This window comes from Mustela nivalis (genome assembly GCF_964662115.1).
Source record: "Mustela nivalis genome assembly, chromosome: 10".
Classification (NCBI taxonomy): domain Eukaryota; kingdom Metazoa; phylum Chordata; class Mammalia; order Carnivora; family Mustelidae; genus Mustela; species Mustela nivalis.
The window spans coordinates 6,149,727-6,176,259 of record NC_139029.1 but is presented as its reverse complement, the minus strand read 5'-3'; the positions used below and the strand labels follow the sequence as shown (position 1 = coordinate 6,176,259).

The 26,533-nt window shown below is 62.9% G+C and overlaps 1 protein-coding gene across 2 annotated transcripts; it reads right to left on the bottom strand.

Annotated features, from left to right (window-relative positions):
* Nucleotides 1-343: 343 nt before the first annotated feature.
* TMEM201 (transmembrane protein 201) lies at nucleotides 344-25,545 on the bottom strand. Of its 2 annotated transcripts, none has more exons than XR_014299333.1 (11): nucleotides 25,278-25,537; nucleotides 18,608-18,728; nucleotides 17,910-18,104; nucleotides 16,588-16,764; nucleotides 14,747-15,096; nucleotides 13,921-14,124; nucleotides 8,400-8,629; nucleotides 5,205-5,276; nucleotides 4,340-4,639; nucleotides 3,415-3,911; nucleotides 344-2,436 (listed from the first exon to the last, which is right to left on the bottom strand). XR_014299333.1 is itself a non-coding variant. In XM_082685347.1 (11 exons), the coding sequence occupies exons 1-11, from the start codon at nucleotides 25,388-25,390 to the stop codon at nucleotides 2,339-2,341; spliced, it is 1,998 nt and encodes a 665-aa protein (XP_082541473.1). In that variant the 5' UTR covers nucleotides 25,391-25,545; the 3' UTR covers nucleotides 344-2,338. The 2 variants fall into 2 exon arrangements, 1 of the variants encoding a protein (XP_082541473.1); XM_082685347.1 differs by having other exon boundaries at nucleotides 3,415-3,552; nucleotides 25,278-25,545.
* Between the last annotated feature and the right edge of the window lie 988 nt (nucleotides 25,546-26,533).

The window sequence follows — 26,533 nt, the reverse complement described above, 5'->3', positions numbered from 1 at the left end:
GGTCAGGTTGGGGACTGCTGGTTGGGACAGGCTTTCTGCCTGAGCCCTGGCTCACGCTGTCCCCAGGGACACCCTCCTTGGTTCTGGGCTCAGCCAGCTCCTGTCTGCCCCGCCCGCCCAGGCCCTCCTCAGGCTGCCGATCTCCTGGTTCCAATCCCTTCACCTCCAGGGGACGGGTCACGCTGTACTTGCCACCGCCACCATAAGCCCCAAGACCCCATTCTCAACGCTGTGTTGAAGAAATGGGTGAAATCCCTTGGGCCGGCAGCCGGGACCCCTCCCCGCCAGGCCCAAGCCTCCCTCGCCAAGCCTCCCGAGTGAGCAGAAGACCAGGACTGAGGTATATAGTTCAAAGGTTGGTATCTTTTTTGGTTTCCTTTTTTGCTTTTATAAAGAAAAATAAGGTTGTGTTTTTTGCCTGAAAGAAACGTAAGCAAGCCCCCTTCCCCACCCTGCGGGGTGCTGGGACCTCGGGTCTCAGGCAGGAGGGGCCCACAGGAGGGGGCGGGCGCTCTGTGTTGGGGGCTTCCTCAGAGCCAGAGGAAGGGTACTCGGGAGTGGAGTTTGGCTTTGTTAGGCAAAAATAAAATTAAAAAACTTGACACACGCGCCCGCTCCACAAACAGGGGCCAAACAGCACCACCTGTGTGTTGGGATCAGCCCTGGCAGTCGGACTCGGGGTCCCGGTGCGGCCCCCGGCCCCCCACGCCCCGTGTGCTGGCGGGGAGGCAGGGCAGGAAACAGCTCTCAGGACAGGAGCGGGGGGAAGAGGAGAGAGGGGGAGGTCAGAGCAACTCCTTCCCCACATGGTAAAAAAAATTACTAAAAAAGCACCCAAGGCTTAAAAAAACGAAACCTCCCTGGCAGGGAGAACTGGGGGCATCCCGCTGAGCAGCAGAATGCCTTACCTGGCAAAAATGTGTAGAAAAATAAAATTAAACTTTATCCCTGAATGATAAAGACCCTTCCTCCTGTCCTCGAGAATGTTCCCCTCCACCTCCCCCACGGGCAAGTCTCAGAATTCACCGAGGCCGCCAGGCCCTTTCCGAGGGGCACAGGCACGTGCAAGACACACACGCGGTCCACGCTTGCTTGCCTGCCCGTGTCTGAGGCCCAGGGCAGTGGGGACGGGGTGGGGGAAATCTGAGGGCCACATGCACACGCACACTCAGTCCTCACAGCACTGGGGGGGGGGTCCCTGTGCCAGACCAAGGGCCTTCCCTCCTCCGCTCAGGGGCAGGAAGGGACCCCTGGCACAGAGGCGGAGGGTCGCGGGGGGCAAATCCGTGGGAGCAGTAGGCAGGGCAGTGACGGGGCCTGGGGAGTGGGGTGGGAGAGAAAGCCAGCCGAGGTGGCCCGGAGACCGAGGTCACACTGAGCCCACGGTGACGGCACAACGAAAGAGAGGAAGGAAGGAGGGTCCTGGGGGGCCAAAAAGGGCCAGGCTGGTGGCAGGGCAGGGTGTGGGGTTCCGTCTCCTTGGAGACCTGCAGGCTGCCCCGGGCCTGTCCTGCACGGCAATGCAGGCGGAAGGCTCCAGCGAGGCCCCTGTGGGAGCCCCATGCACGGAGGAGGGCCCCAGAAGTGCAGGCCTGGGCAGGTCACTGGAGGTAACAAAATGGGGGCACAGGAGGGCAGCAGGGAGGCTGGCAGGGGGGCGGGGAGAAGTGCTTACACTAGAACTTGAGGGGCCCTGGGCTGGGGACCCCAGGCCCCCACCTCCCCAGCCAGGAGAGCCAGAGGCCAGGCCAGACTTTGAACTGATAGGACAGGGCGAGACGGGGGCAGGGGAGGCCCGTCCTCAAGGGGGCCTGCCCAAGGGCTCTGTTCTTCCCCAGGCAGGACTGAGGGTGAGTGACACAGGGACCGTCCCTTGCTCCTCCCCCAGGGAACCTGAGGTGGCTGCGTGGGACCAGAGTACAGTACAGAGAGGTGGTCCTGGCCCGCAGCGCAGGGTCGGGGGGCAGCCGGCTCCTGGGCAGTTACAGTAGTAGTGGCCCTCCTGCCAGGCGGGCTGGGCAGTGCGGGAGGGGACCCCAGGGTCCCGCAGCCCCTTGGGGATCCCTGGCTTCGGGATCAGGGTCAGCACCAAACACAAGTGACGTCGGCTGAGGAGGCGGGCAGGAAGGAGAGTGATCTCACAGCCCACGCTCAGCCCCGCGGTCTGTTAGGTGAGGAGGGGATCCCGAGGACAGGACGGGCCCGGGGGGGTCACAGGCCCTGGAGAGGACGACAGAGGCAGCGCCCCAGGGAGGGCTCCGAGGCCGGCAGCGGTGGGAACAGCACGCTCCGGGGCACCCCTGAGCCCCTCAGGGACCTGGAGGCTGCGGGCTGCAGCTCAGCGCAGGCCCTGGTACAGGTAGGCCGAGGTGAAGAGCACGTTGGCGGCCAAGCTCACAGCCAGGAGGCCCCGGACCAGGGAGGGCCCGAAACGACCTTCGAGAGAGAGAGGGAAGAGACACGGTCAGAAGAGGGACCGGTGGGTGGTGGGGTTGCGGTGCAGGGCACCACCGACCCAGCCCCCCAGGGGCCTCCCCGCCCAGGAAGACCCCTGCCCCTGGGGTCACTTGGTCAATGAGGCGCCTTCTTTCCTGAGCCCGCGCTACCCGACGGGCACTAGAGGGTCCTGCACTTGCACCCCGGGGAGGGGGTTGGGGGGCGACCGCCACTGCACAGGCAGGAACAGGGGCTCTAGCAGAGTGAGAAGTCCCCCACCCAGACTCCGGGCTGGGGTTCCCTCCCCAAGTCTGTGCTTGGAATCTTGAGGCTGCCGAGTCACATCCCAGACCAGCCAGATGTGGGAGGCAGCACCTATTTCTGGTCAGCTCAGAACCACCTGTGCACACCTGTCCGTCTTCCCCACACACGTGGCCCCCCGATGCCCCTGGGCTGACTCCTGCATGCCCACCGAGCGCCCAGGGCTTCACAGAGCCAGGAGCTCATCTCACTTCCCGCCCTGCGGCCCGCACGCAGGACAGCTGGACGGGAAGCCCGCAGCTCTGCGCCGGGCCAGGCACTCCGGGTCGGTGTCCTCCCGGGGACCCTGTGCGAGGGCCGGAGCGCTCTGTGTCTGCGCTGGCGACAGGAGCCCCCCTGAGGCACCGGGGTGCTCGAGACGCAGCTGGCACAGCCGAGGCACTATGTTCTCACTGGTGCTGTGTTCCTTCCGTCAGATCTGAGAGCTCCCTGTGGCCAGGGGCGGATCCAGACCTTGATCGGAGCTGGGGCGTGTTGTCTGCCTGCCCCGTGGGGGACTCGGAGGTGCTGGGGGGCTTATCTCATGGACTTCTGGCCCTTGAGGGCCCTGGAAAGCTTTCTCTCTCAGGGTCCCTGACAGACCAGGAGAGGCGGGGGCTGCAGACCCGCGGCCCCCCCGAGCCACCCTGCCCTCCTCCCCCAGGTCGGAGCACAGACCTCTCCAGGTGGCGGCCCCCTCTGTGCACCCTTGGGTGGTGGTGTCCACTACACAGGCGGACGACTGGGACGAGTCGTCCTCTTTCTTGATGGACCGGCTGCTGCAGGCACTGCCTCTTTCTGGCCCCGGCCTCATGTCTGCAGAGAAAGGGGGTGTCTCAGCGGGTGCTCACAGCTCACCCCCAGGGACAGACGTGGGGTGGCTCCACCTCCAATCCCAGGACCGTCCTTGGACGTGGCCCTGCCCACTTGCCCTAACCCTGGGCAATGGGAGGCCACGTCCTCGTTCATAACCCGGCTGCACAGCTGCCACGAGGGAGCTGGTTTGGGACCAGGAGCAGCAAACTCTGTGCCCAGCAGGCTCTGGCAGATGACGGCCACAGCGAGGCTTCAGGAGGTGGGGCAGGGGGGTGGCCAAGGCTGGGACGTGGGATGTCAGCCTGTCCTTCCACCTGTCTGGCCAGTATCCAGGCCCACTGTGGCCAAATCTTCTGACGCTGTAAGAAGCACAGCAAATCCACACATTCAGGGGAAAGTTCTACATTGTAAAGGTTAAGGCCTGATATAAAAAATTTCAAAATGCTTTTCAGAACACCACCATCTGAGCAAAACAAAAATATCTACGACCAGACAGGCACAGGCTAGCAAGGCACGATGCCTTTTTGATCTATCCCAAAAAACAAAGGCCCCTCAAGGTCAATTGCAAAAGAAGAAAATAAAATCAGCCCACAGAGGGCAATATCTATGACGGTTCAAGGGCACCAGAAGCCCAGCCAGGAGTGTCTGGAGCTCAGGAGAGTTGCCTCACGTGCCCAGGAAAGGGCAAGGACAGGTTGTGTGTGACCTCCTGCTGGGTCGTCCCACACCTGCATGTGACCAGCGGCCCTGTCACAGCCTGGCCAGAAGGGCAGTCAGAGGGTCGTACCCATGTTGAGCTTCGGGTCCTGCGCCGGCGATCTCTGCGGGACCTGGGGCGGCTCGAGGGGGAAGAGGCTGCCGTTGCGGGGTGAGTGCTCGTCGGAGCTGCTGGGCGTGCTGGGGGCCTCCCCTGGGGGTGACGGGAACAGCAGCAGCTTCTGCCCCTGCAGGTTGAGCCGGGCCGGGCTGATGAGGGGCCTGCGGTGGCGCAGAGAGCCAGAGCTGGAGGCCACGGAGCCAGCCACGGAAGGCGCTGGGGAAGGGAGCGGGGAGGAGGGATAGCATCCCGACAGCAGAGAGAAGTAATCTGGAGGGCAGGAGGAGGACAGAGACGACGACCTCTGGTAAGACTGGTGACAAGGCGTGAGCGTTACCCACTGTCACAGGTACCCTTGCTGTGGCTGCTGTTCCTTGGTCCTGGGGCTTCTCCTCTAGTAACCCGGGAAGAAAGGCAAGGTTGCACCAGGACAGGGGACAGAGGGAAGCTTGCTGGGGGCTGAGGGCGACCAGGGGATCACAGACCCTTTGCCACATCCCTGCTGCCCCCAGGGCACTCCTGACTTAACTAAGGTCTGGGAGCCCCAGCCCTGCTCCTGGCGGGGTCCTGAGTGCGCGCCTCCAGGAGTCATCACCGATAAGGGCGACAGCATTCTATCGAATCCTGGAAACCATTGCGCCCATTTGACAGAAGAGAAAAGTGAGGCACAGGATATGAGTCACTTGCCCAGGGCTGCACTTGCTGGAGGCACAGAGCTGAGACTTGAACACCGGCCCCCTTCGGACCCTACAGCTCACGCTTGCCACGCTGCTGTTCTATCCACGGGATGTCCGGAAACTCCCCCCATTGAAAGCAGCTTCCCCGTCCTCCTTACCTGGAACAGGAACCTCTCCAGATCGAGACACCTGAGATGGGGGGCGGCTCCCGCTGAACAGATACCCCGAGTCTGGAGGGAAAGGGAAGGGTGATACGTGTCGGGCCCATGGAAACGACAGCTGCCCACCCCTCCACTCTCCAGTCCCTGATCTGCTGACATTTAACCTTTGTCACTCACGTCAGGCTTTCACAAAAACACGGGCTCTCAAGCGACTCCATGAACTACTGTCCGAGATCCACTTCGCCCACTCTCAGTTCGTGGGGAAAGTCACCCTGGCCCCCTTCCCCCAGAGCCACTCCTTCAGCCTTCTGGGGTCCCCGCCCCCTGCTAACCTGTGCCTGCCGGCCTGGGCTGCACCGGGCCGGCAGGCACAGCGCAGGGAGCACCGAACACGCTGCTTTTCCTCAGTTAAGCACCCCCCAAGGGCGGAGACCCCACCTCACATATCCTGTCCCCAGCGCTCGGCTGAGAGCGGAGTGTGGGAAGATCCAGCGGCCACCACGTGCTGTCCGGAGCGGCTGCTGCTCCACCGCCCTCGGGGCCCCGAGGGTCCCCTGCCCCTTCCCCTACAAGGCCCACGGACACAGGCCCAGACCAAGCCGTGTCTGGGTAAGCGTGGCCACATGGCCTTTCTGGAACCTGTTCTATGGATGCTAGGAGAGCAGTGTCTTTGCTGGGCACGAGCTGTAGGGACGCAGGGATAAGGCCGGAAGCAGGGAGGAGTAGAGGCGAGCGAGAGCGAGAGCCAGACAGACACAGGAAATGGGACCCTGGTTCTCGGAGGCAAGGAGCTGCAAAAACCCAACCTCACCGCCCCACGCAGGGAGGCCGTGGGATCCCGCCCATCACCAGAAGGCCCGAGACAGGCCTGCATCCTGCAGAGGTGCCCTGCGGTCCTTGCCTCCAGCCCCGCGGGGCAACAGGGAGACTGTGGGTCCTCCGTGATGGGTGGGAAATCCCGCCCCCACGGCCTGCCCTCGCTCTGGGATGCCACCCACAGCTCCCCAGGCGCTTGAAATGGAAGCCCCCCGGCTCGCCCCTGGGGCCGGTGAGCACGGAGAGTCCTGCACAGTCTTGGAGTCTTGTCCCAGTAGTACGGGCTGCTCCGGGCTGGGAGGTGCCAGGCTCCTGGTGCCCTCAGCAGGCTGCCCACTCCCGCCCCAAGTTCTCTACAGGGGTCACAGAGAACAGATGGACGTCTCTGCTCAGGGGAAAAGGAAAAGCATCCTAGTATGAACTTGGGATATAAGCAAAATGGCCTTTAACTACCTTGGAGGAGTGAAGCCGCTGGTCATCGCCGTTCCGCGTACTCCCAACCCATAATAACAGAGCAGCCCCGTCTGCTGAGGACCCTGCTCTAGGAGCTTCCCTGACGTCACGCCCACCTCAGGCCTGAGGTACGGCCTCTGGTTCGAGGCCCTCCCAGGGTCAGGAGCTGGCGACCCACTTGGCTGCTCCCAACTGACGACTCCTGGCACTTCAGCTGCCCACATCAGGGGCTCACAAGACCCCCATGGCGCATGGGGGTCTTGTGAGCTCATAGAGCATCCATAGAACAGGTTCCAGCACTAGCCTGGCTAGAGATGGGGAAGCCTGAGCACCCCCAAGTTGCCTCCAACAGACCGGCAGCTGGTGGGCTTTTCTCCAGGGGTAGGGAGGGGGGCTTGGGGCTGTTTTTCAACCTTGCATCTGCCCTACGGGGAACAAGAGGAGCAGTAAGGGGCCCCTCGGAGATTAAGTCCCTGCCTTTCACCCTGCGGGACATTAACTGGTCATTTCTCTTCAGGCGCTTGAGATCAAGAGTTCCATGCTCTACTAACTGCGCCAGCCAAGTGCCCCACTCATTTCATATTTTAAAGAGCAAAACAAGAGGCAGCCTTCCCCCACAGTCTGCACCTCTGTCCCCAAGACGGCCATCAGAAGGGCCTGGCAGGACCCGAACTGAACTGGTCCTACAGAGGCCTGGGAGCTTGTGTCCCTGTCCCCACCTTGGCCTCCACCAGCCCTACCCTCACCCCTACCCAGAAGGCCTGATGAACAGCTCCACAGAACATTCTAGGGGAAGGGCCCAGCTGCTGGGCTTCCCAGGTTCCCACGTTCAGGGAATTCCAGGGACCGGGGACCACCCCCAGGGACAGAAGCAGGGGATCAGGAGCTCTGCTGAATGAGCGGAGGAGGGTGGCTCGTCCAATAAGCCCGCTGACTTCTGGTTACACAGAACCATCTGGAGTCCAGGCATCTGTACTCGGACAATCACACCTTCAGCCCTACCCGAAAGGCCGTGAACCCTACCCACGGTGTGCCCTGTCCCTCCTGTGGTGTGACGCACCCTCTATCCAGGAGGAGCCTGAGCTCAGGAGCCAGACAACAGGGCACAAAGCCAGGCTCTGAGCTGCAGTGGGACCCTGGGCAAGTCACGGTCAGCGGGGGGCAGGGAACCAAATCTCAGAGGGGACCCCGACTGGAGCCAGAGCCCCCAGCCCAGCAAAGCTGCTGTGGGGCTTAAACGAGACACCAGTTGCAGATTACCAAACCCGGATTAACCAAGAGAGTGCCCACATTCTTGGAGGCTGGGATCCTGGCTCGTGGCTTCCCACTTCCAAACCCGCCACCCAGGAAGCCAGCCCCCAGGATGCAGCCCGAGGAGGCGGCAAGCCCAGGCCGCCCAGGGGGCTTCCCAGAGCGCCGAGGACCCTCACAGAGGTGCTCCTGCGAGGGTCCGAGGAGAAAACACCAGATTTTAGTTTATCAGTGACTTCCCAGGAAGATTCTGCTGCAAAAGGTGAAGGATGAGACAACGTGTCCTGGGACAGGGACCAGGTGCTGGTCGTGCCGGGGCCTGCAGGCTGCAAGCACTCAATAAACCCGGGCAAATGTTCCAGCCCCCAAGCTAGAATGGCAAAACGTGGCAGTCCTGAGGACAGTAAGAACAGCGGTGAAAGGCCACGGCCAACGTGTGGACATCTACCGAGCACCCGCTGCCCTTCGAGAGGGGCTTTGAAAGTGTCACCTTGTTTGACCCTAACACCCACAGGCAGGTTCTGCAACGAGCCTCGTTTTCTTGGAGGGAAATTGAGGCTCAGAGTAGAAAGGCAGCTGCTGAGCAGACGCGGCACCAGGATCCGAGCCCCGTTCCGCCCGCCCCGCCGGCAGGAGCTCCGGCAGCCCCCCGCCCCGCGCCGCGCCCCTTACCTGCCCGCGTCAGGGAGGGTATGGTTCCCAGCGAGAGGGCCCGGCTGAGGCGGCCCGGCAGCGAGGAGGGCGAGGCCCGGCGCGGAGACCGGAACAGCTGCGGGCTGGCGAGTGGCAGGAAGCCGGGCGGGGTGGGGATGAACAGAGACGGCGAGGGGCCCGCGCCCGGGCAGGGCACCGCCAGGCTGGGGCTCGTGGGGCAGAGGCCGGCCGCGACGCGTGGGGCACACCTGCAAAAGCCCGTAGGGCGCGGGAGAGAAGAGGAGGGTCAGCCCTGGGGGGGCTCTGGAGGCGGCCTCCGCCCAGGTCCCGGCCCCTCTCCCCTGGTGCCAGGTGGGGCCGGAGTCGGGGTCCCAGGGAGGCGTGCGTTAGTTGAAGCGGAAAAGCAGTCCGACCGCATTCACGCCATTAGGAGCGGGTGGCTGGAGGCGCCAGCGTGACCCAGCCCTCCCGGCATGCCCCCTCTGAGCCCCCTCAGCTTCACAGCACACTAGTTCCACTACTGGTCTCGGGATTAAAGTGACACTGTCGCCCTTGCCAACCTCACGCCAACCCTTCGCCTTGAAGCGAAAATGCCCGTGCCCGCGCCAGGCACCCGGTGAAGGCCAAAGGCCTTGGGCTCCCCCCGGCCACTTGGCACTCCATGCCCAGAGCCTCCTGACGGGGCGGCTGAGCTCGGGGAGCCCCCTGCTCCCCAGGATCCGGCTCCGGGCATCCCACTGCTGCTCTCTGGTCTCGTTCACTCGTCTAAAGCCGCTTGCAGAGTGGAGAGGGAGGCAATCAGGCTTGGGGACCCCCAGGAAGTGGCTCTTGGGGAAGCAAGCCTAACTCCAGCTTAGAAAAGACCAGTAAACGATCGCAAGGCTGCCCAAAAGACGTAAGGTGACAGTGTCTCTTTAACTCGAGAATGGGACAAATCACACAAGAGGACTCGGTGGCCCCAAGCCAGATGGTCAACCATGCTTCTGATTAAGGCAACCGATTACAGAAGGAGGGGAGGGACAGAGGCAGTTAATACATTAGTCCGCCGTTCGGACGGAGCTGGGGGAGGTCCAGCCTTACCTCAGTCCCAAGGGACAATTGGGGCCATGGACAAGGTGCTGATGGATAGGCAGGCCGGCTCAGGCCCTGCAGCAGAGCCGGGGGGCCGGCTAAGGGACCCACCCTGCGCCCCTTGTGATCAAATGCTCGGGGTACCTCTAGCAGAGCCACCCTCTGCTGATGTCCCTGTTTTTCACTCCCAGCCCTTGCTTTCAACAAGTTCCATGAGGCAAGCGTGGGGTCCGCCCTTGCCCCCTAAGAGAATCACGGGATCTTTTGGTGCATTCCAAAACACCAGGAGGCTACCTGGACGTCAGAAGCAAAGGCAGGGCCCCTGGGTCTGGGGGACGTGCGGAAATTGTGGCAGGAAATCATCAAGCCCGTCACCAGAAGTGTCTGGCCAGTTCCCTGCAGGATGCGCCCGCACGCCACACACTGACTTGTTCCGCCCAAGTCCATCAGACCCCCATCGCCCCCACCCCCAGACACCTGTGGGAAGTTCTGGCTCTACACAGATAAATTTTGTTGTCACCGCAGAACAGTGATACCATGTGGCAGGACAGTGCCACCACTGTGGGGGAAGAGCCAGAGGCAGGGGCCACCGCCTCACTGCAGGGGCAGGGAAGGCACACTGGGGCCTTTGGCCAGCTTGCTCTGATCGCGTGTGAAGTTCTGTCCCCTGCGGGGGCCTGCGCCTCCTCCGGGACCCGGCAGGCTGGCAGGGCGGGCCTGTCCAGCAGAGGGCAGCAGCACTCGGTGCCGGGCCTCCTGTGCCCGCCCCCACCGCCGAGCCCACTACCCCCACTTTCCCCCTCCCCGCAAGTGAGGGGAGCGGCTCCACATCAGGCTGCAGGGTTCAGAGGTGGTCAGCTGTGCCCAGGAGAAGCTTCCAGGGTCCTTCCAGCTCTTACCCGCTTCCCCAGATCCTGCTCACACCTGGGGCTTAGAATTCGAGTCTCTCAGCCGTCCGGCACGGGAGCTCTTCCCAATCTCTGATTCCGAGAACATTGGCACTGAGGAGCCAGTTCTCTGCTCTGACCCCTCCTGCTGTGACACGTAGTGACATCAGTCACCTAGCAGAGCCTCATAAAGTGCCGAGGGTGCTCCTCTCATGGCTCCGCAGCAGACGGTCCCTGGAAACCTCTGCCAGGCTCCAGCGAGCTCAAAGGTATCGACGCCTCCTTTGGCAAGCAGCCCCCACAAACCAGCCCGCACCCTCAAACCCCATCTCAGAGAGGCACTGAGCCCCGAATCCAAGTCTGCACGTCCACTGCATCAACAGTGGGTTCTGGGACGGGGCGGGCAGCATGTCCCATATGACACTAAGGGGGCCACCCGGTCTCTTTCGACCCAATCCCAGTCCGAGACGGGAACGGAAGCAGAGAAAGGACTACATTTTAAGCGCAGTTTATTGAGACAGGGGAGAAGAGGACCCAGCAGGACACGATGACAGCTGAGCCCTGAGCCGCTGGGGCCTGCGTCGCCAGCACCCAAACCTGACTCCCGAGGGCACGCCTGTGCCCTGAAGTCCCCTGCCCCGGCCCAGAAGCCTCTGAAGGAACGTGAAAGAACAAACAAGACATGGTGCCTGACGCCTGCCGGTGGGAGCGGAGCCCCGGAGGCATTTATTGAGAATACAGCATGAAACACACGACATCTACGGCCGGAGTTATGGTTACAGCAAAGACAGAGTCACCGGCCAGTCCTCCGCAGGTCACCACACAACCAGAGAGGGCGAGACACGTGGCAACACTCACGGACAGAAGGGACATGGGCTCCTCCCCAGGCTGGTGTTGTCGAAGCAGCTGCTCCACCCGAGGTGGGGACCCCAGACTTGGAGCGAGAAGACAGCCAAGTGCCCCCACCCGTACATCTTGGAGACTGTAACCCCAACCGCAGGTCCCCAGCAGAGGGGACAGAGGTCCCAGGTAGGGCGACGCATTTCCAGTTAATAAGCCCCGATCCCAGGGCTGCCTGCACTCCCTCAGCTGTTGCCAGCAAACATCAGAAGGCATAGAATACACTCCAAGCAACAAACTTCAAAGGACAGACAGGTAATTTTTTAAAAAGTCACGCAGAACTCCAAAAAGCCCAGGACGCCGCACTCCGAGGACGCCCATCTCATTCATGAGGGTGACTTTCCCTCCCCGCTAGAGGGCAGGAAAGACATCTGCTCAGCGGGGGCTCCTGGCCAGCACGGGAGCTGGTTGTGGCTATTATAAATAATTTAACTTAAATACACACATACACACAGATGTCCTGCTTCTACTCAACGCCAAGAAAAGCCGTCATTAGCATCACGCCGTCAGCTTCCTTGAGGACGGGCGCTTCCGTACACGAGGGCACACACAGCCAACAGACCACAGCTCTTGGCCTGGCACCTGCCGCTGCCTCTCCCTCCTCGGCAGGCTGACTGGCAATGAAGGGATGGGCAGTGGGCCATTCCCCGCTCCCCCGACAACAGCCAAGCCAGGCCTGAAGGGCTCGCTTCCAGTTCCTCCTTCCTGGACGGTCACCTTACACCTCCCTCTCTGCAGAGAACAAGCCAAGCCCAGCCAGGCGGGGGCTTCAACGGGCCACACAGCTAGGAGGCAGCTCCAGACCACCCCCTCCCACCCTGGGTGCAGGGCGGTGCCCTGGCTGCTGCACATGCATGTGTGTGGGGTGGGGTGGCTTCTTAGGACCCCGTGAGCATATAAGGACCATGATGGCGGGGCCCAGAGTCCATGAAGGGCCTGGCACTTGTCCCTCTGGCTCAGTTAGTAGGTGGCCCCTTGCTGAGCGTGACCCTCACGGGCATGTCCTCTGCTTTGCCTTCCCCCAGCTCCAATACGTAACAGGGAGCGGCTGGCACCCTCTGGCGCCTATCTGGAGGGGGACTGATACTCAGTGACGGGAGGTGGACCACACCGGCCCTGGAGGGAGTCATCAGAGTGCAGAGTGCTGGATGGGGGCGGCCCTGGGCCCGCCCGCCTGCTGGGATAGCGCTCAGAGATGGCACCCTAGGCTAATGACCTCCTCTGTATGGGGGTGGCATTTCCGTGCCCACAGTGTGTCCACACCAAGATCAGCACTCAGGGGCCCTGGAGAAAGGCCCACCTCTCGTCTCAGATGGTAAACTGAAGCTTGGAAGAGCCCAGGGCCTGGCTGGAAGCAGCCAGTGACTAGCAGGCGTGCTTCCCCGGGAGCAGTGGCTTTGTCCCTGTTCCCAACTGCCGCACAGGGAACCGGGAAGCAGGAGCCTCAGCAGCCTCCAGGTGTGGTGCCAGGAGGATTAGTGACAGGACAGAGAGGGACAAGGTGACAAACGACCCGGTGTCCTGTGTGCCAGTCTTGGGCCCCTGCCCTGTGCTATCTGCAGGGAGTGACAACCTTCCCCAGGCATCCTACAGGGGCCAGTGGAGGAAGTGGGATACCGCAGGCAGGGGGCAGGGGAGCAGGCCAAGAGGACTCAGGCCTCTGCTGCCAGCCAGGTGGAGCAGCCTCTGCTCGGGAGGCCCGTACCCCAGCCCCTGCAGCAGGTGGGGGGGGGGGTGCACAGGGCTCCACCACTGGGATTGGGCCCTGGCCTTTAAGGGCAAAGCCAGCTGCATCTCAGAAGGAGCAGTGCCCGAAAAGCAGAAGACTGCAAAGAAACTGCTCGGACCACCCCCCCCCCCCCAACCGGGCAAACGCCCCCAGCAGCCTGGCTTCTGAGAAGACAGTCACTGACCACAGGAGCCGCAGGATTCTCTACGTCCCCCTCAAGAGCCTCGCCCCACACATTCAAGGTCAGGCCCAGTCGGGACCCAAGAACAGTGTTCTCCGTTCCTGGGGAAGGAGGCCAAGGGACCATGTGTCTCAGGAAGGTCTTGGAGCCGGAACTGAACCGTATACCTGGGGGCGCAGCCCTGTGTCCTCTTGGTTCCCCGGCTCCGAGAGGGCTGGCTGGACCACAGTCACGACCAAAAGGATAGACCAGGGAAGTGATGTGGAGACCAGGTAGGGGGGCTCTGCTCTGTCCCGTGCTCAGCAGCACCTATCCATGCCAAGCAGCCCAAGGAGGCCATGCGGCAAAGGCCCTGCCCCAGCCACCGTCACCAGCCCGAGCCAGGGGCTCAGGGACAGAGCAAAGTGAAGGGAGCAGCAGACAGCAGGGACCTGCCCCCACCCCTGGTGTGAAAAGCAGGAAAGAGTGTGGCCAGGGCGGGGGCTCCTGGAGCTGCCAGCCAGAAGCCCCGGGTCAGAGGCAGGCTGGGTGGGTGCCCCCCAGGATCCAGTCTCGGGGCGGTCGGGGGGGGTGTCTTTGGCCAGAAAGACAGTGGCAGTGGTGGGCAGCTAGAGGGCACTTGGGAGGGTAGCTTGATGGTGCCGGAAAGGACAGGGGCTCTAGGTTGGGCAAGGGCAGGAGTGAGGCAGGTAAGACGCAAGTCAGAGGGGCCCTGCTCCGGGCCTGTCCGTCTGTCCGTCCTCCCCCCGCAGTCACTGCTGCTGCTCTGACCTTCGGGGCCGGAACCTCCGCGGGCCTGTCGCCTTCCTTGTGGCCACGGCTGCCGTGAAGCCCACCAGGCAGCACAGGGACGTGGTGCTGAACTTGAGTGTGTCCAGCCAGCCGGGCGAGGCGGCCTGCAGGTACTGCTCGGTCAGGTGCAGCCCCAGCAGCAGGGCCCACAGGCAGGTAGAGAAGGCGTCGATCCTCCGGAGCCTGCAGGACAGAGGAGGGCGGCGGTGAGGGCCCAGGACGGGCAGGGGAAGAGCCCGCTCCCTCCGGCCACTTCCAGTCTCCTGTGTCCATCCCTGGTCCTGCCCACAGCACAGAGTCTGGGGCCATGAGGAGATCGGGGGCCTCGGACTCCCACTTCCAACACCCACGTGCTGCACGACTCTGAATGGGAGGATTCCAGGCTACGGACCCTCCCTCGGAGCCCCCGAGATGACACGGACACGGTTCACCACAGTCTCCAAGTGCACGGGGTGGGGGGAGCCAGGGCCCCACTCGGTCCCCAGACAACCAGGGATGGAGTTGGGCCCATCACCCCGCCTCAGCACCAGAGAAGCCCGAGACAGAAGCACGCCAGGTGGCCGGAGCACACGGCAGGGAGGGGCAGGCCGGCTCCAAGTGCCGCCAACGCCCTCAAGCAGGCCACACGCGTTTCCTCTCGACACCTGCCCCCACCAACTCCCAGCGGCCGGAGAAGAGGGACTGTGTCTCGTTCCAGCCACGCCACGGAGCTTTGCCCACGGCTGCATGCCCAGCAGGGCCTCCTGGCCTCGACTCCGGGTGTCCTCCTCCCCCCGAGTCCTGCCCCGCCGGGCTCCGCACACACCTGAGGCGGCCAGCCAGCAGCATGGCCAGCAGGCAGGTGAGCAGGCCCAGGGCCACGACGCCCATCTGGTGGCTCTGCCCGAAGGCCCAGGCTTCACGTAGCTTCTCCGCCGCGTGCTCGGGCAGCAGGCCCAGCAGCTGCTGCCAACCCTCTGGCCTGAAGGCGCTGCTGTTGTCGGGTGCGGCTGAGCCGTTGCCACCAGGTGGCAGGGCTGGGGGCAGGGTGGCCTGTGGGGCAAAGGGGTTGCTGGTGCCATAGAGCGCGAGGGTCAGCAGGAAGGTACAGGCCAGGAAGGCGAGGGCGCGGAGCACGATGACCTGGACTGGGGCCTTCGCCGCAGACGAGCAGCTCTGAGGGGGAGAGAGACTGGTTAGCGAGACGGCCGGTGCCACCAACGGTCATCCCCGGGGCCCACTCTGCATGGGGGGTCTGGCCAGGGTCCCAGAGCACTTGCTTAAGAATCCACCTGGTTCCAGGGGCGCCTGGGTGGCTCAGCCAGTTAAGCATCCGACTCCTGATCTCAGCTCTTAGGGGTCCTAAGCTCAAGCTCCACTTGAACAAAACCAAACCAAACCGCCACCTGCTTCCTGACGGTCAGAGACAGCGTGTTCAGTGGGTCTTCAGTCCTGCCGCACTCCCAGCTTTGTTTCTCGGTTTCCTGCCGGGCTCCACTGCCGCGCCTCCGGCCTTTCCCGGCCTTCACCCACCCTGGACGTCACCGTGCTGGGTCGGCTATGCTCTCCCATGTCCTCTAGAGAAACGCTTTTGATATTACAGTGACCCGTTTTTTCTAATAAGTTTTTCCTTTTGTCAAGTTCTCATCGAAAGTTCCTACTGTGATCTTAAATGAAATTATAACACCGCGGTAACTCAGGCCAAAATGAAGTTAAAAAACCACAGCAGCCATGTTGTTTGGTCTAGGAACATGGTGGTGAGGAGCAAAGCCAAAGGTCAGTGCGTCTGGCTTCCTGCCGTGTAGAAGTGGGCATGCGGGCCGTGGCCGTGGCCTTGTGGTCAGAGGCCTGGGTGCAGCCTGAAACCACACCAGCTGGGCATGGAGAGGGTGGACAGGAATGCCTCTGGGGGGGATGGTTTTGTTTTGCTTTTTTTTTTTTTTTAATTTTATTTATTTGTCAGAGAGAACACAAGCAGGAAGAGGGGCAGGCAGAGGGAGAAGCAGCCTCCCCAGTGAGCAGGAAGCCCAACGCACGGCTTAATCCCAGGATCCTGGGACCATGACCTCAGCTGAAGACAGATGCTTAATTGAGCCCCCACAGGTGTCCCTGGGGTGGATGGCTTTTACTTCTAAAGCCACCTGCTATTACCTCAGAGTTTCCAAACCAGAACATTCCATCAACCTAGTAGTGATAATAATTAAAAATAGCTTCAGCTAGACAAGGCCGGGTTCAAATCCTGGTGTGTGCCCACCTGCAAGTTATTTAAACTCCCGAAGTTTGGCCTTCAGTTGTAACTGGGGGTCCCGGGGCGGGACAGCAGACCCACCATGAAGGGCACCGTGGGGGACTGTGCCCGTGTCGGGGAAGCCCAGACACCCACCCCCCACACCCTGCTCAAGCACACAAACACAAACCAACACAATTGGAGCCACTCTTCCTGGGACCCCTGCTTGGTCTGAAGACAGGAAGAGACAGGGACAGGGGTGGGGATGGGACCCCTGGAAAGGCTCCTGCCTCCAGGAAAAGAACCTTAGCTCGGAAGAGCTGCCCTCCGCTCACGGGGGCTCAGCCCTCTACCGGGGGTTTCCGCCCCATCTCAAGGTTGTGACTCCCCAAACGCTGCAGCGGGGGTAGTGGTGGTGGTGGGGGGCATCTAACGCCAACCTGCGTGTGGCTCTGGTCTGCCTCCCGGCGCCGGAACTGGTGGCTGAGCAGCAGGGCGCGTAGCTGGCGGTTCTGGTGCTTGATGTAGTACTCGACAGCCGCCTGGCACGGCCGACACAGCTTGTACATCTGCTCCAGGTGGTGGCGGTACACCTCGATTTCTTCGTCGTACCTGCCCTGTGGCATGGATGCAAGACAGAGGCTCAGCGTCCCCCGGGGGCGACCCCGAGCAAGCCATCCCCATTGGAACCTGCCCGACCCAACGGAGGGCCTGCAGTGGTGATGCCGGCCCCTGAGAGGCAGGTCCAGCCCAGAACCTGGCATGTGGCTGGGGCCCACGGGTGACAGGGGCCTCTCCAGCCAGGTTCTGTGACCGCACAGGGGGCACCAGGAGGCCAGGAACTTGGGACGTGGTCCCTACCTCAGCCTCCCTTCCTGGGCTCCGGGAAGGAAGTGGAGTCCCAGGAGAAACAGCTCTAGGCTGATGCTACTTAGATGCAGACAGAACCTGCCCAGAAGCAGGGTCTGCCCTTGCCCTTAAGACAAAGGATCCAGAAAACACTAGAGGGCCGAGGGCTTTCGTGGGAGCTGAAGGGTCCTTTGGGCTTCAGAAACAGCCCAGAAGACTCAAGGCTCAAGAGGCAGTAGCACATCTCTCCTTCCCTGGGGGAGCCCAACACTCCAGCCTGCAGCGGCCTGGAGAGTTACTGGTTTGGTCTCTTACTCGCACCGAATATGCCAGAGCAGCGGCTCCGGCTGCCAAACTGCACCCGCCTTCCCTTCTTTAAGCAGGTCCCCCTGCTCAGCCACGGCTCTGTGCTACACTCCTTCCTGCCGGCAGAACCGTGGGTAAGCCAGGGTCTCTGGGCCCCAGGTGGGCTCCTCTCCAGCGGCCAGGGAACCCCTAGACTGGGCTGTGCTAGCTAACCGACCTGCTGGGCCCCACAGTGGGCCCAGACGAGGCAAATCCCTAACACGGGCTGCTGGGCTCTGCCTAGTTTCCTCTCCCAGAAGCTGGGAGCGCCTTCCACTGACCCCACAGCAACCCGCCGGGCTGGCCAGTGGACAGACGGACGCAGAGACACAGATCCGACAGTTTGACAAGGCCTGCGCTGGAGCCCCAGGACCCCACCTCTCCCTTGCCCAGGACAAAGCCCTCAGGCAGGAGCTGGGGTTTCCACGACCGTCCTGGCCTGGAGCCCTGCGGGCATGAAGTGTGCCCCGACTGAGGTGGAAGAGGCTGAACAGCTGGGATGTGGGGCTGGCGTGGGGCAGGAGGAGGAGGAGGAGGGCCCCCCACCATGCACCACCGCCCCCCTTACCTCGTCCCGCGGCGCGAAGGCAGCCAGCTGCTTGATCTTGGTTGTCTGGTGGTGGCTGCACCTGCGGCACAGCAGCACCTGGCTGCTCACCCACTGCTGCGGCTGTGCAGGCGCGCGGGGGCGGGGCGCGCCGCTCACCACGTGGTTCAGGTGCTCCATGTACTGGGCGGGGATGGGCTTGTTGTAGTCGCCGTTCTGGGGGACGGGGGTGCATGGGTGGAGTCAGTGGGGGAGCCCCAGCTGGCGCCACTCCAGGGAAGGGGGGGCGACCTCAAGCCTCCCCTTCCTTTGCAGGCAGAAGCTTTGACACGTGGAGCCCCGAGAGTGCAGCCTGCCCCTCCCCACAGCCTGCAGCCCTGGGAACCCTGTGGCACCCTGCGGCTCCAGGGTGTGGCCGCCTGGGTTTGTGCACAGTTTCCCTGCACTGCAGCAGCGCCCCCCACCAACCCTGCACTCGCTGAGCCAGGTGTCTGGTGGCCTGGCAGAGCCGGGCGGTAGCTGCAGAGCATGGCCCACACAGCTGTGCGACCTGGCCTCTGCAGGAAGCCTGCCGACTCCAGATCTGATGCAAGGCACGGAACGGGCCCGGAGCCAGATAGACCTGGGTGTGCACCCCAACCCCCCACTGTAGGGGTATGACGCTGCCACCCCTGCTCCCCAGGCCCACGTCGTCCTCCCGGGTGGAGGGGCACCCGCACCTCCTGGAAGCCGTTGTACTGCTCACAGTGCGGACAGTCCCAGCAGTTGCGGTTCCCATAGGGCACGACTGTGTCCTGGTTGCAGAACCAGCAGTTGACGGCGGTGTGCGTCGGCTTCATCCTGTGGACGAGGACAGGGTCGTGTCAGCCAGAAGAGCTCTGCCACCTGCACTATGGGAAGCAAGATGGCGGACCCAGAGCGGACGCAGCAGGCTGGAGGAAATGTCTGGACAAGGGGCTGGCTGCGTGCTGAGGGTTCACCAGGAGGACCAGCAAGGAGGCGGAGGCCAGGTGGAGCTTCCCCTAAGGCCAACAGGCGAAGTCCACCTGCTTGTGCTCCCGCGACCTCCCCCCCACCTCCCTAGGGAACACCTGAAGATGCAGGAGACCCACTGGCTCCCGCTAGTCTATGTGGGAACCCAGGGCCACCCCCCCTTCTGCGTCCTGGGGCTCAGGCAGGGGGAAACAGGGGCCAGGCTCTAGGACCACCCTCCTGAGGCCTGCAGACCCTGGGCCTCCCCCTGGGCCGTAGAAACCGTGCTCTTCTGGGAGTTTCCAGATGGCAGGAGCGTCCTGTGCTCCACAGATGAGAACCCCAAGAGACTGAGGCCAAGGAGACACAGGGGCGGGGATTAGAGACAGCTGCTCAGACTGGAGCCAAGCATCCCTGATGGAGGGGACAGGGCAGGCCATCCACACATGTGGTGACAGGTGGGGTCTGCAGGATAATCCCGACCCAGACACTGGGGGATCTCTGCTCTGGGCGCCTTCACCCAGTTCACTGGCTGCGGGGGGGGGGGGGGGGGGGAAGCAAACCCCTCCGGTCCCAGGGAATCCAGAAACCATGTGGGCAATGGATGGCAGCTGCTTGAGCCCTGGGATGCTGCCTGGGCCCCGCTGTGTGGACACTCACACCACACCCGAGTGCTCTCCACAGGGCAGCCACGACCTCATGCTTCCTCGAGCCAGAGGCCCTGGCTTTGCCAGTTCTAGATGTGAGCCCCAGGAAGCTTGTCCTCACCCAGCCTGGCCTGCAGCTGCCAAGTGCGAGCCATCACAGAGCCGGCGCCTCCACGTGTTACCACGACCCAATGGCATGGGTCTGCAGCGCGAAGGGCCAGCTCTGGGGACTCGAACCGCAGCCACCTCCTGGCCTGGCCCCTCCCTCACCACCATCCCCCCGCCCCCGACCACCGGCAGGTTTTGAGTGCAGGCAGCCTTATGACCTGTCACCTGGGGACACGAGCATATCAAGGGTGGGAACTACAGAACAATGCTGGCCTAAGTGCCTAACCGATGGTGGTCAGGCTGGGAAGGTGTTGGAGGAGGCGGTGGTATGCAAGGAAGGGCCCCAAGGTACAGAGGGCACCCTGCGTCGCCCCCAGCAACCATAGCAGCACACTCTCTGCCCCTGTTCAGGCCAAAGCCCTCCCAGTGGACAAGGGCCCACCATGTCCTGTCAACAGCAAGAGGCCAGAGTAAGGCCTAGAAATGGCCAGGCGGTGCGGCCCCGTGCTCCTGGCTGTGTGGTGTGGCCTCTGGGAAAAGTCACCTACCTCCTGGAACCCCCACTGATCAGGGGACAACAGGGATAATGATAATCCTTGCCCAAACAGAGGCTGCTGAGGGAATCAAACCAGGGCGTTTAGGAAAGTGCTGAGCTTGGCAGGAAGCTGGCGCAAGGCACTCGGACAGCTGCCCCGGGCTCCACGCACGGAGTGGGGGACGGCGGCGCCAGGCAGGGCGAGAGGTGCGGAAACCCGCCACGCCAAGATGCTGCCACCTGGCTTGCCCTCTGCTCATTCATGCCTGTTCACAGGCATCTCGGTGAAGGGCCCCATCCCCTTGAGTGATGACGCAGGCCAAGAGACCTCTCTCACCTGCCCCCGGGGCCCCCAATTCTCACCAGGGGCCTCCTCAACCCCCCACCAGGCCCCACCTGGCCTCTGGGGAGACCAAGCAGAGGAGCCGGCAGCCTTGGAATCAAGGGTGATCGGGACAGGAGCCAAGCAAAGGCGCCGGCCCCGGGGACCCCACGCGGGTGAGCAGGATCTGCAGCTTCCGTCCCCGGGAGCCCCCGGAGCCCCTCCTGCCCCAGGAATCCATCATTTCCACTCCGAGCGCCTGGAGGCGGGTGGCAGGAAGGAGTGGCGGGGGATTAGCTCTGGTCCCTGGGGCGGGCTCTGCCTCCTGTGGCTGTCACCCCCTGGTAATCCCTGCCCAGGGTGGGGGTGACAGTGGGGGTCCACAGGCCACCGAATCCTCCCCAACGGCTCCCCTGCAACCAGTCCTGAAAGGGTCCGGGGCCTGGGAGCGATGGCTGGCCCAGCAAGCAGCAGGGTGCCAGGGGAAGAGCATCAGCTCCCGGCCAGCGCCGCTGGGCCCCGGAGGGCTGCAGTCCCCTCCGCCTGGACCAGGCCTGACAAAGGAGTGTGAGGGTCTGTCTATTTTGAGATCTTAGCGCCCCTCCTGCTCCTGCTCAGGAAAATGCCCCCCAGGTCCCCTCATGAAACCTCCAAACCTCTCCTCCCCAAGCCAACAACCTCCGCCCCAGGGAGGCTCTAGGACAAACCACTCTGAGAAGTGGGCGACATCCGAGATAGTAAGGCAGCACGGCTCCGTACCACAGGCAAGGATGAGACGGGCCCTGGCAAGGCGGCTGGAGGGAGGAAGCCTGGGCCCCAGCAGGTGCGCGGACAGGGGGGCCTGGAGGGGTTCACCCAGCCTCTGCTGCAGCGTGCGGAGCTCCTGGGCTCTGCTGGAGCCAGAGGAGGCCCGAAGCAGCCAGGAGCAGGGTAGCCCCTTGGGAGAAACAAGGAGCAGCTACGTTCTCCGGACGGAGCCCTCCACAAGCCCCGAATCCACAGACCGGGGGCAAAAAATACACACAAAAGACACACAAAAAACACATGCCCTCAACAATGGTACCACCTCATCAGCTCTGATGGGCATCTAGTGAAAACACAGCTCCTGTCCTGACATTTCCTACACACGGGACGGGGGCATCTGTTCCGGGAGGGGCCCACCGCTCTGAGGGACGCAGCTCCAGGTCCTCGACACCTGCTGGGAGCCCAGCACCGTGTCACACCGAGGAGACACAAGGATGAGCTCCATCCCTATCCAAGCAGGCTTAGCGTCTGTGGAAGACCTGTGTCCATGTTTCCACCGGGCCCCAAGAAGTGCCCAGCCTCCCCTGAGAGGCAGACTGCTTCTGACCCCAACTGCGGGCGGGCTGCGTGAACCCTGGAAGACGGTCTCCAGGACAGGGGAGGCCGGTTCCCTTAGAAGCCAGGAGGGCAGTCCCTGGCAGGGCCCTGAGAAACAGCGTGGGACAGCCTCCCAGGTGAGTGGGCCTCACTCGAGCCCCAGGCAGTTCCTCACTTGCTCTTCTTTGCCCCGAGGGGGCAACACATGCTGCCCTAGCCAGGAGAGTCCGAGCAGGTGCCCCTGCGGCCTCGAGGCCATCCTGCCGGCACCAAGCCTGGAAGCCCCCAGACCCACCTCTCTGGGGACAGACATGGCCTGGGGATGGCGGACCGCCCACCTTTGCCCCAGCACCTCCTGCGTTCATGGAGCACATGCCAGGCTCGTCGGCAGAGACGAGCAAGGCTCTCCACTTCTGACCCAGACACGAGGAGACCAGAGAAGTCCACAGGGCAGCTGGTGACAGATGTCACAGGAGAGGCCAACCAGCAGAGCATTTGCCGTTACCCTAAAGAATGGGTCTGCTGGTCAGCAGGGCACAATGAGCAGATGGCATTCAGACAGGCGGGGTGGCGGGGCCAAGGGGGGAGGGCTGGCCCCTGGGCTGGTGTGCGGTGGCAGGAGAGTGCGGCCGGAGGCGGGCGGGAGACGGGGACTCTGGACGCCAGGATGAGGCTCTGCTGCCCAACCTGGGAGGCTGGTGTTCTCCGTCTCTAAACCCCAGAAAGTACACAAGCCAGTAAACACCCAGGGTGCCACGGGCGGTGACATGGGAGGCCCTGCGCAGGGCTATGCTAGCAGAAGGTAAGATCCTGGACACAATACTGAGCAGCAGAGTCTGGAGACCGGAGTCGAGGGGCAGGAGCAGGCAGCCATCAGGAGCCGGGGCAAGCTGGCCCCGCAAAGTGCAATTCATGCTCCCAGCCCAGGCAGACAGTGATGGCTTCCTGCACGCGCTCAGCGAGGACCCAGTGTGGGGCTTGGTTAGGACCCGAAGGGCTGGAGTGGATCTGCTATTCAACAGAGGCCAGAGGAGGGCACGAGCCCAAGCTCTCCAGGCCCCAGTTCCCTCACCTGGAGAATGGGCTTCCAGAGGCGGTGTGCCCAAGCCACCGCATGCTGTTAGCACCGAGTTACCAACGATCCGGGCAGGACTACGGAGGCTCTGGGAGGGCTGCAGCACTTCCGAGAAGCGGCCTCTTCCCCAGGCTCCTGAGCCAGTTTCCACCACCCGACCCTCCCAAGTCGCTTTCCAGAAACAACTCTCCTCATTCAAAACCCACAGAGCAAAAGCCCACGATCCTTGCTGTCACAGCGATCTTCCTGCGAGAGGGAGGACTCAGTCTCTGCAGGGCTGTCTTGCTTCTGGAGAGGGACAGTGGCCACTTTACGATGCCCAGACAAAAGCCCGTGCTTTCTGACAATCTCAGAGCATCCTGGAAGAGGTCTGGTCCTTCTTAGGCCAACCAGGAAAGAGGTCCCCAGCCACACCATGACTCTGTGGTGTCTTGCTGCTGGAGTGAAAAGGCCTTCCAGGTACCCTCCGGGCTGCTCTTGAACCAGCGAACCCCACACAGCCCTGAGTCTCCAGATTCCTATCTCCCGCAGAGGGGAAGTTGCAGCCAGCAGCCCAGGAGGAGAGAACAGGACCCCCGAGAAAAGCCACAGCTAAAGACACAGGAGTGTGAGGCAGTAGTGAGCGAAGCAAGCCCAAATTCTTCAGCCACACTCAACACAACTGAAGCCTGACTGAGGCTCTGATCCTTGGCGTGCCACCCCCCACGCCAGGGCATCTGGGAGGCAGCGGTGTCCAGGAGACAAGCCGGGCCCTGAGCTCCCCTCTGCTGTCCACATGCCCTGGGAATCAGAGCAGACTGCCACATGGCCCTGCACTTCGGTTCCCTCATGTACAAAATGACCACCTTAAACCAGCTGGTCCTGGAAGCCCCTCCAGCTTCCAGAAATTGGGCAGGAACCAGAACAGTGGGAGGTCTGCAGTGTCAGGGACCCCTGGAACCGGAGCCCCATCAATCCCCTGCTATCCTCCCCTGGGAAGCCACCCCCTCCTCAGCCTGCCCATCTGGCTCACCCTGCAGACACAGCTGATGTCCCTCCTACCCTTCCTCCTCCAGGAAACCTGTGACTCAGTCACCCTCCTGTCTTTCTCCCTTGGGTGAGAAGCAGCACATGGTGGCGGTTAAGGAAGAACCACCAGACTGCCCAGGTTCAAATCCCAGCTCTGCCACTTGCGGCCACGTGACCGCAAGCCCAGTTCCTTTTCTTCTTCTACCTGGTACCTGAGCTTTGCAGGTCCTTTGCTGCAATGACAAACCCACCCACTCTGTCCCCAGGCTGTGTTCACGACCCTGTCTTTTCCCCCTGTTCTCTGAGAGGCCGGATCAGATGTGGAAACAGCTGGGCTGCCCCCGAGGCCCTGCGGAACTAGAGGCCACTCCACCTTTCTCCCTCACCACGGAGGGCCCTCAGAACACCGGGGTCAGCATGATCTCTGAGCCCTGCCAGGCCTGGGACAGCCACTGACCCAGCTCAGCAGCAGCGGCGGCGGCGGCAGCAGGACCGGCTGGTTTAAGAATATTAGGGTTCCTCCGAGCCTGGGTGGCTCAGTGAGTTAAGCGTCTGCCTTCAGCTCAGGTCATGATCCCAGGGTCCTGGGTCCGAGTCCCCGCATCAGGCCCTCTGGTCCGCAAGGAGCCTGCTTCCCGCCCCCAGCCCCTCTCTGTCTGCCTCTCTGCCTACTTGTGATCTCTGTCAAATAAAAAAATAAAATCTTTAAAAAAAAAAAAAAAAAGAATATTAGGCTTCCCTGCTCTTGGACGTAGTGTAGCCCAGGGGTTAGCAATGCGGGCTCCAGTCCACACGGTGGTTCTTCTAATTAATGACAATTTACTCAGCTCTTTTGTCCCTGGGCTTCCTTCTCCAGGGGCTGCCGGGGTCGTGACTCTGATTGGGCCCCTGTGAAATCAGAACAACGCCCCAGCCGGCGGACGCCGACCAGAAAGTGCCGGCTAGTGTCAGTCCATCGCAGCGTGTGCCCGCCCAGCCGGGCTGAAGGCGGGCAAGAGCGCAGTCCCCATCTCCGCGGTACTCTCCCGCAGGGTGTGGGGGCCGGGGTGGGCGTGGGGCGGCCCCGCAGATCCCGCGGCTCGGCTGGCGCGCGTCTCCGCGGGGGAGGAAGTTTGTACCCCACGCGCTGGCCGTCCTCGCCCGCCCCGCATTCCTGGGATCCCCGAACCCACCCCCCCGGCCGCTTCCCCAGCACGAAGATTCCCAGCCCAGCCCCCAGCGGGACGCGGGCGTGCGGAGCGGGTCCCGGCGCGTGGGCGCATAGGCCGGGCCCCCACCGCCACGCCGCGGCCTCGCGGGCAGGGAGGCGCCGCGCGGTCCCGGAGCGGCCGGGGCGGGCGGAGAGCGGCGGGCCGAGGCCGCGTGGGCCGCGCGCACTCACCTCCGCGCGATCCGGTAGAGCAGCACGCCGGCCGCGGCGCACGCCGTGACCCCCAGGCCGCCGGCCAGGCCCGCCGTGGGGCAGCGGGCCAGCAGCGCGCTCACTCCCTCCATGGTTCCCCGCGCGGGCGGCGGGCGGCGGGCGGCGGACGGCGGGCGGCGAGCCACGGGGCTGGGGGCCCAGGGCCGCAGGCGGGACGCGGGACGGCGGCGCGCGCCTCGTCGCGCCGTGACCTTCGCCGCTTTGTAGCCGGCGCGGGCCCGCCCCCTGACTCGGCGCGCTCCCGCCGCGCAGCCAATCGGGGCTCGGGGCGAGCCCGGGGGGCGGGGCGCCGGCGGAAGCGGCGGCACCGGGCCGCGCGCGCCCTCGCGCGGCGGGAGGTGGGAGGCGGCGCGGCGCCGGGTCCCCCGCCCTCCACCGTGCCCGCCGCGGGCTGCGAAGTCTGGCTGCCTTAGCGCCTCGGGACGCTGGGGGTGAGTAGTCTCGTGCTAGTCCGCTCTGCCCAGCGCTGGCCAAGCCCGGCTCGTGCTCGAACAGCTGTTTTTCTGCAAGTTGCAGCGCTTTTAAGCTACTCCATTCAACAAAAAATTAGTTACTGGAAACATGAACGTCCGTCCAGAGGGGCGAGGTCGAATGCATCTCAGGACAGCTCTACCTCCGAACTTTGGAAAGCAAGGCGGGGGCTACGGGTGCTGGCCTGGCGGGAGGACACGGCTCAAATAAAGGGAACGTGCGCACTGATTTTGGGAATAACGAAGTTTGAATGAAGACACTGCTAGCACGTGTGTGCTTGCCCAAGTCGAGGGCTGTCAACGCTGAGCCGCGGTTCCGCAGGGGCGTGGATTCAGGGAAGATTCACTTTGTGCCAGTTTCATTCATGGCTTGAGCTAAATTACTTTCATAACTAAAAAGAAGAAAACAAAAAACCCAGCTGGTTGTAAATATTCGTATCCGTACATGACACGTGTTTCGGTGTCCCCGCTTTTCCAGTGTTTCTGAGGTCAGGATTGGAGTTCTGCCTGTGGTGGACGGTGCCAGCGTGGGGTTCTTTGGCAGCAAATGTTACCGTTGTTTCCTGTTAACAATTCATAGTCCCCGGCCTTACTAGGAGCTGCAGAGAGGGTAACGAGCAGGGCACAGCACCCAGGTGCTGGCGAGAGGGGCTGCTATTTCTTCCACATGGGTCAGAGCCAAGGCCTTTCTTTGGCCAAGCAGGGGCTCTCCGACAAATGAACAAATAGCAGTGAAACCTCCCT